Consider the following 13751-nt stretch of genomic DNA (forward strand, 5'->3'; position numbering starts at 1 on the left):
GTCGGTACCCCAGAAAACGGTAAGAATATTTTAGCCACTAGATGGCAAAAATCACCAGAAGTTGCTGCAGTGTGGCTGTTGCACAGGCTCTATCTGGTCTCCGTTATTCCGGATTCAAAGTCAATCCTGTTTCCACCAGAAATTCATTTTGACAAATCCAATCTTAAATGTCCAAGGGAGAGTCGTTTAACAAACATGCACAGTAAATTCTTGTCCAACCCTATTTACAATGAGATATCTGCAGGAGGCTCCACGTAGGGATGCCCAAAGTGAAAGCTGGCGCTCTGTCTTTAGCTGGAGTGGTTTTAACAGTCTTCCAGAATTTACATGGAAATGTCAGAAGTGAGCAATTAAAATAAAAATTAAAAAGAAAAAAGAAAAGAGGCAAATAGCAAGTTTTGCTTGAATCATTTTCAGCCCCAGGTTTTCTAATTTGGCCACAGAACAAACAAACAAACAAACCAATTACTACCACAACACTAAGCAGCATAATATACTGAGAGGATAAAACATTCTTTTAAAGTGTCCATGAGAGTGAGACATCCTCACTTTGGATGCTTCAGAATAAAGCCCTTATCAATCCTATTAGAAAGTCAAACCCACTCAGAGGAAATAGGTAATAGGTACTGTACATACAAAACAGCACAGGCAAAATTAAAACTCACTTGTATGTCTGCCACATGAGTTGCTTCCATTAAACCCTCCAAAGCACTGAAATGATATATTTCACTGATATAATCAGAGCATCTAGCAGCAACAAGGAGCTAATCTATAGTACTGCTGCTGCAGCCAGCACAACCCCACAGCCCAGAAGTCATAAAGGAATACCTGATGGATCCATGGGTCAAAATTTGATTTACTTATTCTCTCCCACACATAACTTAGCACAATGACATATTTGCTACTCCCTTAAGACCCATAAGGACGAGGGATCCAATTCACTGATTTTAGAAAATTATTATAAAAATAAGGAAGGAAATGGCTGAAGTCTATTTCAGTCTACTTATGGATTGTGGCCTTGCCCCAGTCAGCAGCTAGGGAACTGGCTAGACAAATCTTTCATACAAGGAGCAAAAGGCCAGATCTTTCTGAAAAGGCCGTTAGAGACCATGCAGGGGGCAAATTGGTCTCTCTCCAACTCATAGCCAGATGCATTATTATACCAGAAGACAGACTTGTCCTTACAGAGAGCCAGCAAAAAGGAGAAAAGCTTCATGTATGGCTTATGATCATGAACTATTCTGGTAGCTCAGATCCCTGGAAACCAAAAAAGCAGCAAATTGCCTTTGTCCTTGATATGTACTGAGAAAGTGTTATTTTTCAGTATCCACCACAGCAATTTTGCTAGTCTTTGCATAACCTGAATCACCAACAGCAAAAGAAAAAAATCTCTGGGAACAATAGATCAACACAGTGTGCAAACAGTATGTGCAGTTTGCAAGTGTCCTCTATTTTTTAAATTCCAGTACTTACCTATTCCAGGCATGAAGTTGTTAGCACATTCCCCACCTCCTATTGGAAAATGAACACTAAAAAACCAAATTTTATTCCTTGTATATATTTAATTTTTCAAAATAACCCATTAGAGCTTTTAGGTGGGAAAAAGCTATCACTGCTGCTGATATTCAACTTGTTTTTTAATTTCAAGCTTTTAATTAACTTAGCTGGAAAGAATACTGCTTGTTTCCTTTGTGTTGTGAAAATTTAGTTTCCATCAATGTTTCACACCAGACTCATTTTTGCAAAATGAACCTTCAACATGTTTAAGTATTATTAGGACAATACTGAAAAATAATATAGCATGTTTTCCCTGACTTATCTCAGGAGATTCACCACAACAAATCTAGTTGAAAGCTGAAAGAATCAAACAGTTAGCTCAATACTCATCTTTTCTGGCTGAAAGTCTTTTCCTTGTATTTCTACAAATTTAGATTTGGAAGTGGATTGCAAGGCAGTTATTGCTGAGGACAGGCCCAGCCTTTCCCTCGCCTGTGCATTTTTCTTATGCCTGGCAAGGCAGCCTTGCCAACTGGGAGAGCAAGCTTTGATTAGGAAACAGATGTCCAGCCTAAATTAACACAGGGCAATTAGGATCCTTCATGTGTCTCTTAAGACTCCTGAAATGGCCCAAGAGATACAGGATTTCCCTACCCATCTGCAGCTGCACATGGCTGGGAAGTGATATGCATCCTCTTCTGGACTATCCTAGTAGCCAGGCTTCAGCCAGGGAGTTTTTCGGGTCTTCATTAACAGACTTTTCCCCTGGTCTCCCATCTGGGGTAGACCAGGGCTTCATGGAGGTCCCAGAACGGTTTCCTTCAGGGAACAACACACTCTGGGTCTTGAAGAGATGATTTCTAAATCTGAAAAACCTCCAAATCACACCACAGCCCTTGCTTCTGCATATACAAATGCCCTGCCAGCCTGCAAAACTGGGAGCTAGAGCAAATTATTAATCTGAAAATGCCTCTTACAGACTATGCTCTTTCCTCTCCCATCAATTCTATGCTGGTATCTTTGCTGCTTTCTTAAAATGGACACTGCCTTGCCAAAAAACAGGACATCAGGTGATCTGTCGTTACCCTTTCATGTCCTTCTGCAACTCCACATTGTAGGACCACATAAGTTGTGTAGGTCCATCCGGACAAGCAGCATAACATCTCTTTTTGCTCATCTCCATGCTGTACTTCACATCCCAGCACCGAGGCCTGATTTCACAGCATGATTTATTCATGCTGTGCTTCTGGGATGTCGAAAACCTCTGAGAGCATCAGGGTTTCAAAGCCTCCGTAGGTTCTCTGCACCATTAGTGAGTCTTTTAAAGGAGAGCGAGCTGTACCACACGGGGGTGCTCGGAAAGCATAGTACGGAGGATGCTGCATAGCAGAGCTGCTCTAGCTTCAAGGGTGACCGAGGAAGAAAAATTTGCTGATGCTGCATTCAACACAGACGGTGGAGCCGGTTTCACTCTACCCTTCAGACTAGTGCTCCAAAACCCAGTTCCCCTTGACTGTCTTTATTTCACTCAGTTGACTTGTATCCATTGGCAAGGTGCAAGAATAGAGAAACGTCTGTTAACATTCATAGTCACAAATACAGTGGGATCAAAAAAGAGGATGCACACAAGCAGTAGTGCAATTCCTTGCTTCATGAAGCATTTTATTGCATTTCCCAATGGTAACGGATTGATGCTATTGTGCTTGTTAGCATGGTCAACTTTTATTACAAGACTATGTAGAGTTTTATCTCTATGTGGATCTTTGAGATTCTGAGGGAAAGTTTTTGCTCTAAGTTCACAACCCATCCTTAGAAACCTATACTAATAAAGTGCACTTGTTTTTGCCTCACAGCACACTGAAGGCAGCATTTGAGAGGCTTAAGCAACGTAAGTATTTACATCTTCCTTTCTGACCTGGGCTAAGACAGGCACACAATGTGTTTGTTCCCTCTGGGGTCTTTCATCCTCTTCCCCCCTCTATTTCCAATTTTTCTATTCCAGTCTGTAGTATAGAGACTGGAGGGAAAGGATACTCACTGGGAGTCCTCCAAGGCTGGGCATGCAGTCCATTCTTTGGTGGCAAATAAAATGGCTTGTTCCTCAAGTTAGTTTTATCTAGATCAAGTCACAAAATATCAGCTCTGTTCCCTCTTCTGCAAACCACTGACATCAAAACAGCATGCTTTCTAAATGTGCCCAAGGCTGAACAAAAACCTTTCACACACAGAAAATGCAACACCATTATAGCCAATAGGACAGCGTACCTGGCTACTGGCACCTGCTGTTTAGACAAAAACACCCTTTTGAAAAGCAGCTGGTAAATGAAGATATTTTTAGAGCCTTGGTGGGGGAGCTCAACATTTCTAGAAAATGTGGGGGTCCATTTCAGAGGCACCAAAGCCAACAAATGCAGAGAATTTACCAGCCATTTCAAACAGCATTGGCCAGGTGCTCTGAAATTCAATCCATCTTTGCTGACCCTTGGAAATTCTCAGCTTGCAACCTCATCTAATGACATTTGTGCAAGGCTGGACACAACTGGCAAGCAGCTCCCAAGAGCAATGACAATCCAGCAGTGTAGTGGAGGGAAAGCAGACACAGGGGGTGATGATGGAGGCCAGAGCTCCTTCCTTCCCTCTGCACCACAACATCCGACCTCCAGCCCCAGAAGGAAGAGAGGTGGCTGGGGTAAATGGGGCTATGAAGAAATGCAGCCGGCTCTGCACTTGTCAAGGCTGCTCTGAGTGGGTGCTCCAATTCTGCAGCGAGGAGTCTTGCCCATGCAACTTGCAGGCACTGAGAGGACCTGCAACAAGCCCTATTCAGGTTGTGTGAAACCTCGGCAACATCAGTGTGTGCAGAAACATAGGGAGGCCTTTTTTTAAGGCTGCCCTGTTCATGACAAGTCATACAGCAGCCACATCCCAGAAACATCTCCTGAAAAATGTGACTTCATATTTAAAGACCTTTCCACTGACTGTATATGAATTCTGATTTGCTTTAGAAATCGAAAGTGTTGGAAACTCTCATATCCAGCTGGCAGTAATGCTGAAGGATGAACTGAAAGGAATAGAGGAGTTCCGAGAAAGACAGAAAGAGCAAAGAAAAAAGGTAAGGAACTAGAGAAATGTTGAAACAGACTGGGTCAGTGGTCCATGCTGATAACCTGTCTCCAGCCATAGACTGTGAATACTGCAAAAGATGATAAAACATGCCCAGTGTCCCCTGTTCTCTCCATATACTAGACTATGGAAGAAAATATCTTTCTGATCCCAGCTGGAAATAAAGTAGTGCTCTGAACTCAGGAGACAGAAGCTTTAGTCACTTTTACTTTCTCCAGTGTAACTGCAGATAGTATTATTATTCCTGTAAGAACTTAATCCTTCCTTTTCTCTTCTTTATATCCTTGCTAATTGGGTTTCTTTGGTATGATCCTGCATGATCTCCAACATGCACTAAAATAAAGGGGTAACACAAACATTTAAAAACATAAAAGCAAATTAATATGATGAATGCAACACCAATATATGCTGAATTACAAATACATGGAATCAGTAGCATCTAGTTGATGTTGTATAATAAAAATTTGAGTGTATTTAAGGCCATTTCATCCCCTATGATCTTATCAAGCTCGAAGTCCCTTGAAAAAGTAGCTCTCAATAGAGACAACAGTGGTCACTCTTACACCTTCTCTGGTTCCATGGGGTTGAAGACAAAGATGGGACAGTCACTTAACATTGAAAGCACTGATTGCTGGAGGAGTAAAATAAAACATCCATTTCTTGCTAATTTTAAACAAATGAAAATGCATATGACCAGTATCCAATGCCACAAAAATCTTGCATCTACAACTCTGACACACAGAAACTTGGAATAGCAGAGAACTCTGAATATAAGAGTGGGTAAAACCAGTGCTGCTACTGATATTTGACATCCACAGAGGTCTGATGAAGTAAATAAGGTATATAAAGACAGACAGCATGCACCTAGTTCATCAGCATTTGTATCCCCCCACCACTTTGCCACTAGGATTTGCAAAGATAAAGGCGCTCTCTCCTGTTGAAAACAATAAGCCTATAACTCAACTGGAAACAGAGGGGCCTGGAAAAAAAAAAAAGAGTAAAACTGCTTTGGAGTCTTAGGCAAGCTTTTTAATCCGTCCAGCATGCAGCTGTGAGCAAGTCAACATTAGATATGCTAGATGGTGTCAGCATTTTTGGTAATCTCCCAGACTGCTGTGATTTGTGTTTAACTGTAGCTGCTCTGAGGACTGTGCTATTCAGCCCAATGCGAAGCAAGCCTCTAGGTAACCCCCGAGAGAGTTTTGCTTGAGCAGAATATAAAGATTAAAGGACCAAAAGTCCCACTGAAGAAACCCATATCCTGCCAAGTAGGAGCATATCTCACTGTCACATAAGGCTGGGCATATCACAACTAAAGCCATAAAAGAGAATTCAGCACTGTCCTTCCAAAGCTGACCAGATGACAATGTGGAAATCAAATTGCATTGAGCATAAGCTTGCCTGAAGCAATGGAATATAAATTACACAGGAATCATTTGTATTTAAAATGGATAACTACCCTGGCTCATGTGGGTGGGACAGTGGTTTGGTCTGCAAAGATGTGGGATCAAGCTCTTGAACCAGCGAAGGAACTCTGCTGGCAGAGCTGATGGGCACTGTGACTGGGTGTTACGCTATTTAATCTCCTTGAGAAAAAGAAAAAAAAAAAAAAAGGAGGAAGAAAAATCAAGATCTACACCCTCTCTGCTATTAATGGAAACCACTGAAGCAGAATTATCTTGGATTTTTTTTTTACCTGGCATTTTGATGCTCTCTGTATCACTTAGAAACCTGTCATTTATAAAAGCAGAGTGAAGTCATTTTCCCCACAGGCATGTGGCTTATAGAAAGGCCTTGACAATGGCTTTCCTAATCCTGCCACTAAAAAGGAGAGGAAGAAGTCCAAAGCAAGAAATGCTTACTTCTGTGTGTTTCTTACAGTATGAGTCTGCAATGGAGCGCATGCAAAAGAGCAAGTTGTCCCATTACAAGAAAGCAATGGAGGTAAGCAAGGAGGTTTTGTGCAGGTTTCTTGATGCAAACTGGCTCCAGTTTGAGACAGGGTGAAATCTGTATTGCATTGTATTTAAAGAAAGGTCAAGAATGTGTGAGTGTGCAAGAGTGCGTGAGAGAGAGAGGATGTGATTCCTGCTACAAGGAGGAAGCTAATCTTCCCTGCTGCACCCACTGAAGAGTCTCCAAAACAAATACTCAGAAAATTAATGTGGAATGAACAATGCCCCAGGTCAAACAGCATTTCATTCTTTCTTGGCAAGGATACTTACAGGAGCAAATGTCAATTTTCAATCTGTGTAAATACAATTTTTAAAATGGTGAGGGAATCTTGTAAACAGGAGGAAACCTTTCCAACTGGAAAGCTTGCAGGTACAGGAACTGCAGGCAGCTGGTTTTGGTTTCCAATGGGCAATTGCCTCTAAAAAAAGTAGTTGCAGACCTGTCAGTGCTACAGCTGGAACTGTGCTAGCAATTTTTATTTAAATGTGGTTGTTCTAAGTGAATCTCTAAGATAGGGAGGTCTTTTAGTGCAAATAAGGATTTATTTTGCTTCTGAGGACTACACTGAGACTGTTACCTACCCGGTGCTGGCTCTGTCGCACAGCTTGGAGCAATGGGCAAGGCAACACATTGACTTCAGCCACCTGATGCTCCAAGTCACACTGTAGAAATGACAACCCATCCCCACTGTCACCCTGGGAATGTAGGCTCCTGATTTTGCCTCTACACTGTAGCTCGGACAGATACTTGATGCACCAATGGTGCCTGCGCTGCCTGTGTATTTGTGACCATCCCTGCGGGGAGCTGGCCACAATGGTACAAAGCAAACAATTTCAGGGCTGCAAGAAGACGAACCGATTTATGCTGCCAGCCCCTACCCTAATTTTTCAGTTCTATTTTTCTATCCACTTACGGTGTCATTGAGAATTTTTTCTGTTGCCCAAACTTGGGCACTGATTTGCTCCCCCAGACTGCAAAACAGAAAATGCCTAGAACATCAAGCTGGAGACAATCCAGCCTCATTCCCTAACCCAAACCCTCACATTTGATTTCATTTCAATACAGTCAAAGAAGACCTATGAACAGAGGTGCAAGGAGGCGGATGAGGCTGAGCAGTCCTTTGAACGGACAAGTGCTTCAGGCAACCAAAAGCAAACAGAAAAGGTACCTCAGCTGACAATGCTATTTAGAGAGAAAACTGTTTTTTTCCTTTTCAAGGTACAAGAGAATACAATTGAACAGCCCATTCTGCAGGATTGCTGCTTTCCCTTCTAATTAACCCCTTACAATCAAAATTAAAACAAAGCACCTTCCCAAGGAGGTCTTCCTTCACAAACTCCTTTGGTAATCCTGATCTTGTTCTACGGTAGGCCAAGTGTTTTTAAAGAGGCTGGGAAGGGACTAAGTTATCTAATTAATTTATCCCAGGCTATGATCTAATTGCTCTATGAATTCTGAAGGGAAACTGAATGAGATTTTTCTCTGAAATTATTCATAAAAAAAGAAACAAGTCAGAAGTATGTCATGCAGTTAGTTTTGCCTTTTGGTTGCTTACATTTAGTAGGCATAGTATCTAACATTAAAATGCATATTTTTCCTCAACATTTTTCTCCTTATGGTTAGTTTAATTTCAACTAGATTTTCAAACTCAAAAATAAATCATTGGAAATTAAGGCACTGCAGTCCTTCATTGCATCGTCTTGATACTTGTAGCTGACAATTCACTAACTTTTAATGGGAACATTTTACAGCAGAACAGATGGAGAAAACAAAATAAATGAACTCCCTTTGGCTCGATAAAAAACAGTGCAGTGTAAGCAAAAAGGATCAAAAATCATCTCAAGGACCAGGCGGATGGAGACTCTAAAAACAGCATCAGAACTTTACATTTTACTTCTAGCATTCGCTAATCTTTTCTTGATGAACAAAACCCTCCAGCTTAGCTGTAAAGAGGGGATGAAATCCTGGCCCTACTGAAATTACACCAGAACACTTAGCAACTTCAATGGCATCAAAATCTGACACAGCTCCTTTCATGCAGAAGGATTCCAGGGTGCTTCATTGCCATTACTTCCACACACATGCCAGCACATTTGAAATGCACAGAGGCGTCTCACAAGAAACATGTCAGCTGTTTAATTCTGCGCAACACTCGCAAACAGTTTGGGCCAGGAAACAAAGAAGAATGAAGCTTATGTTCCCAGCTTACTACACATTTTCCAGCCAGCTGTGATGAGGAATATGGTCATAAGAACCCCTACCTGAGCCTTGTCTTGAAGGGCAGAATGGAAGAATGTGTTATACTGATGTCTAGAGCCATGCATTAATGTACTGTCATAACCATCTGTGCAGAAAGACCTGGGAGTACAGAGCTGTCAATAATAGCTGTATTTTCATTTGTTAAAAGCTGCAGGTTTTTAAAAAAGAAAAGTTCTACTTAGAGTGAATTTTGCTTTTAGGCTTCTGAGTTGTTATGGGAAATAATCTGGCATTTGCAAAGTATTTTAAAGGCCGTGTTCTTTTCATCTGTGTATTACATGAGGAGCTTGGAAGATGAAGAATTTTAACTGCCATTTATTTCTGCTTATAAATATCTATTAAAAAAGCACATCAAACACTTGAGAAAAAAAACAACTCAGCCAGCAGACACAAGCTTCAGGCTGGATCACGCTAGTACTGAGCTCCTATGGCAGGGATGTCTGAATGGAAAGACGTAAATTGCCAGATTTCCCTTGAAGTCAGTGGACCTGTGGCTGCATCTGTGAAATTCTGGTCCCTTCTTCTCCATAGCACACATTCAACAGAACTGTGCATAAAGGTGGGACAACCAAGAAGTTTTTGCAAGTTTGAGCCTTCCCCCTAGAAGGGGAAAGGGAGCAGGCAACAAAAAAACTGGGGCAGAAGCAAAAAATATGGTCAGAAATTAATTTGGGGTGTTTCTTTTCCTTTTTCAGAGTCAGAACAAAGCCAAGCAATGCAGACATGCAGCAAACGAAGCAGGTGATGCTCTATTTGCAACTGAACTAAGATTTTTCTCAGCAAAGATCTACCAGCATGCTGATTTTGATAGAGCACCATCCAAATCACCCAGGCTGGTTCTGTTTGAAGGCAATTTCCCAAAATCACCTGCCCAAAGATTAATGAAGAAGCTTCTAAAGAACAGCAACCTGATAGTCGTCTACATTTACTTTCCTTTGTGGAAATGCGAGTGTCCTGCTTTTATTAAAAAATTTATAGAAGACCTCCTTTAGGGACTTCACCCAGGAAATAAAAGCTATTTTTGAAGCAAGTTTGAAAGCACAAAAGAATGACACTCAAATTGCTCCCAGCCAGCCCAAACCAGACACAGTCCCCAGGTTCCCTGTACATGAGCATGGTAGCATTCTCCAGCCAGAAACATGGTATATGTCCAGGACAGGCCAGCAGACATCTGAGCTGGTTCATGAGTTCAGACTCGTCCCTCACTGCTCATGTAAAAGTTTACACTAAATCACAGGGCTTACCTGGCTGGCTCAGCATGGAAAGAGCCTAAGGATGCTCAGTGCCCAAGCATGGTCCAGGCTCTTAACCTCTGATTTGCATTATCCCCACTGTAAAGTTTATAGATGATATGCAAACCACGCAGAAAAAAACCTAAATATCCTTGTGGCCTACCAGTTTCAAGCTCACACATTCTTGTGATACTCTAGCAAACCACAGGCCTAAAGTGTAAGAACCACAGCAAATTCCTAATAGGAGGAAAAAGAGAAAGACTGTATCTTTTTTTTCCTAACTGTTGGGTTTCTATTATGTGTGCCTGTGTTTACAGAGAACGTGTACAAAGAGAACATTGAACAGCTGGATAAGGTCAGGACAGAGTGGGAACAGGAACATATCAAAACCTGTGAGGTAAATGCTGACTTTTGCAGCGATATATTTGTGCGCTCTTTATTTTATTCTACTTGCAGATATCAGTCTAAGACCTGAAATATGGTCCCAAGGGTTTTGCTGTTTGCTTTATGTGGAGACTTAGTAGATGTCTTTGCACAAATACTGCAAAACCTAGAGCTGATTTAGACATAGCTGCTAGCTGTCTCACTTGCTTATGCTCTCCTTGCTTGTTCAGCATACGTATGTAAATACAAAGGAGGGGAATAAGTGCAGAGGTGTGAGAAGTGGAGCAATATATGAACTGGTACAATCTATTTGCAACTACTTGTTGCCATTTTTCACCCACAACTTAACATAAGAATATACCAGCTTTAGGGATGATCTTCTATCACAGCCAAGATAAGGTTGTTTCTCAAATAACTGCTTTGTGACAAATGTAAGTTCAGTAGAAAATTAACAGAAAAGTAGACATGAAAATTCATTTTTCATTTAAAAAATTAATTTCAAAATTGAAACAAAAAGAATCCAATTAATCCATTAAAAACAAACAAACAAAAGATTCCCTTTAGATTATGTTTTGTAAGAGGCTTCCAGAATGGCTTCTTATTCTAATGAAGGAGAGGTTTTTGTGTTTGTTTCATTCTGTTTGTTTTTTTTTTTTTTAAATCTCACAAGTTTGATGGAGATTAAAAAGAAAATTTTCTGGCTAAAGCTAAAACAGGTTTTTCTTGTTTAAGCTAAAAAAGTATGTACTGTAGCATTCTGAGAGCAAAGATATCCAAGCCCCTCAGAATCTTTATTTTGCATAGCACTTTATAGTTGCCTGCAAGAATATTTGCCCTCTGCCATAGAGTAATCTTTCAGTTGAAAGATGGTGGTGGAAAAGTTTCTATTTCCATTATGCTGAGGTTGGACAAGGAGATTTGCACTTGGCTAGTAAGTTTTGCACAGCAATTTACAGGAACTGGTTGACATCCAAATCAGCCACACATTTGGTCATATTAATCCTTCAAATACATTTGCCCATCCGCTGAAGTATGATTTTGCTATGTTTACTTGTTGCAGGCTTTATTTCCACGTAAAATAAAATGCAAGGAGCATAGCTTTCCAGTTCTCTGCTTCCTCTTAAATATTCCCTATCTGGGAGAACTGGAAAGTCCCACGGCTGGCACAGCAGACTTTCCACAGAAATTGTGCCAAGCCTTATTTCCCCAAGATGCACATTTTCCCCCTTCTTAAAAAGCCAACAAGCAAGTGAAGCATTCCACAACCTAACACACTTCATTTCTCCCACATGGCTAAATTCTGAATAGCCCACAGAGCTTGTGGCCTGCCCACTGCTTAATTCAAACAACCATTCATAAAGGAAGGGCGTCTTTTAAAAGTGCTTGTAGATAGAAGAACTGATAGATTTTTTGAGGCATTTAAAACTAGTAACTAGTAAAAAAAGCAGCTTAAGATCCCAAACTTCTGGCTGCATAGTGGGAATCTGGAATTGCTGAGGTTGCTTAGGTCTCTAGCTGAGCGCTGGACATCCACAGCCCGAAAATCTTGGTTAGCAAGTGGCAGCACTGCAACGACCTTCATCATGGGGGCTGTGCCATATTCCTAGGCACGAGATGCCCAGGTTCACTAGCAGTCTGTCACACAAGCCAACGGGGCACAAGGGATGTGTCTAACACAACACCCAGCTGTACTTTGCAAAGGGCTTGACAAGTCTAGAGTCACTACACTTCCCTCTTTGATGAGCTGCATTTCCCAACAGGACACCATTTACCTGGAAAATTCCCAGTCAGCTCTTGTGCTATTTCAGCAGCCCCTGAGGGGGTAAGCTGCAGCCATAGGCTTTTTGTTCGGAAGGGATATTGAAATAGTCATTCTCCACCCCACTTCAGGTTCTCTTTAAAAACTTTTTGTCTCAGAAACTGGTCTCAACGCCAGCTGACTCCCTTGACAGACTCTTTTTTCTGTTTTTTTTTAGATGGTAAGATATTAGATGGCAGGCAGCACACCCAACGGAATGTTCTGCTGAATATTGTATACATTTCTGGTGTTCTGGACATAATTACTAGCAAATGGAGATAGAAACAGATGGCTGGAAGCATCTGAGCTTTTCACACCTCATAGAAAACCAAAAATTGATGTTCTACTTATAACAGTACAACTTAGAGATCAGGGTGGTTAGGGTTTTTTTGTTGTTGTTTTTTTTTTTAAAGGAAGAGTTTATCTGCCTCTTCCCCCAATTCAGTCCACACTTCTCCTCTCTCTTCCCCCTTCATTCTTCCCAAGCTGTGCAACAACATGAGAAAATCAGACAGATGAAGGAAGGGAGTAAACTCTGAAGAAAGAAAAATGCCTTTTCTTTACCATGAAAATAACCTTAGGAATGAACAGAAGCAACTCCAGAGAGCCTCAAATAGTTTCAAAAGAGAAAAGTTTGGAAAGACATTTTAGAAGGCAGAGATGGATAGTTTTGGCTCTACCTCTAACATAAATACAACCCTTCCATGCCAGTACTCTACTGATCTGTTAAACATCAAGATTTCAGTGCGATGGGCAGACAGGACCCTGACTCTGAACTCCTTGGCAGTAAAGGTAGCAGTCAAATCCAGATCCTGATTCCTCTCCTCTGCTTTATTTTTGTCTATAAAACATAAATTTAATTTGGTGCAATCAATTAAAACAAATTCTTGAGCATAAACAAGTAGATGCAGTTTCTCCAGTAGCTGTAAAGATGTCCTTTACAAAGGAGCCTTCAGAATGGTTTGCAGACTTACGAACTTGGCCCAGAGGAGCCCCAGCCCTGTCGCTGCCTGCAATGCAAATAAATAACTACCATGAGGCTACGTCACATCTCCTCTTTGGCTTTAGGTCTTCCAGCTCCAGGAGTGCGACCGCATCACCATCCTCCGCAACTCGCTGTGGGTTCACTGCAACCAGCTCTCCATGCAGTGTGTGAAAGATGATGAGGTAGGGGCATCTGCCAAGTAGCTTCACATGCAGAGGAGGACGAGGAGGAGCAAGAGTGGTCTAACAATACAGCACTAGCTTGCCCTTCTCTGTGCATGCTGACTGTCCAGCAAACCAGCTGTTGTGCGTGTTCAGTGAGGGGGGAGTATTCTCAATCTAGCTTGTTCCCTCTAGATGTAAACCAGATATATGCCTGGATGTAGATGGTCTGTGTCACACTTGGTGATACTTATATGTCTCCTCCCCTCAGTTTGTTGGGGAATGCTTCCAGCTACCAGAATGCTCAATCGAATACCTTTGGGCTCAGGCACAACTTTCAGAAAGGCGTCCAGTCA

At 41.5% G+C, this 13751-nt stretch overlaps 1 protein-coding gene across 2 annotated transcripts in view; it reads left to right on the forward strand.

Annotated features, from left to right (window-relative positions):
• PSTPIP1 (proline-serine-threonine phosphatase interacting protein 1) overlaps positions 1 to 13751 on the forward strand; it is a 56833-nt gene that overhangs the window by 31859 nt on the left and 11223 nt on the right. For both annotated transcript variants that reach the window (XM_072870123.1, XM_072870124.1), the window contains exons 4-10: positions 3351 to 3385; positions 4503 to 4609; positions 6502 to 6564; positions 7642 to 7740; positions 9531 to 9576; positions 10385 to 10464; positions 13318 to 13416. In XM_072870123.1, coding sequence (XP_072726224.1) covers positions 3351 to 3385; positions 4503 to 4609; positions 6502 to 6564; positions 7642 to 7740; positions 9531 to 9576; positions 10385 to 10464; positions 13318 to 13416 — 529 coding nt within the window. The remainder of the gene's footprint in view (positions 1 to 3350; positions 3386 to 4502; positions 4610 to 6501; positions 6565 to 7641; positions 7741 to 9530; positions 9577 to 10384; positions 10465 to 13317; positions 13417 to 13751) is intronic.

The sequence above is a fragment of the Ciconia boyciana genome, chromosome 8 (genome assembly GCF_034638445.1).
Source record: "Ciconia boyciana chromosome 8, ASM3463844v1, whole genome shotgun sequence".
NCBI classification, from domain to species: Eukaryota; Metazoa; Chordata; class Aves; order Ciconiiformes; family Ciconiidae; genus Ciconia; species Ciconia boyciana.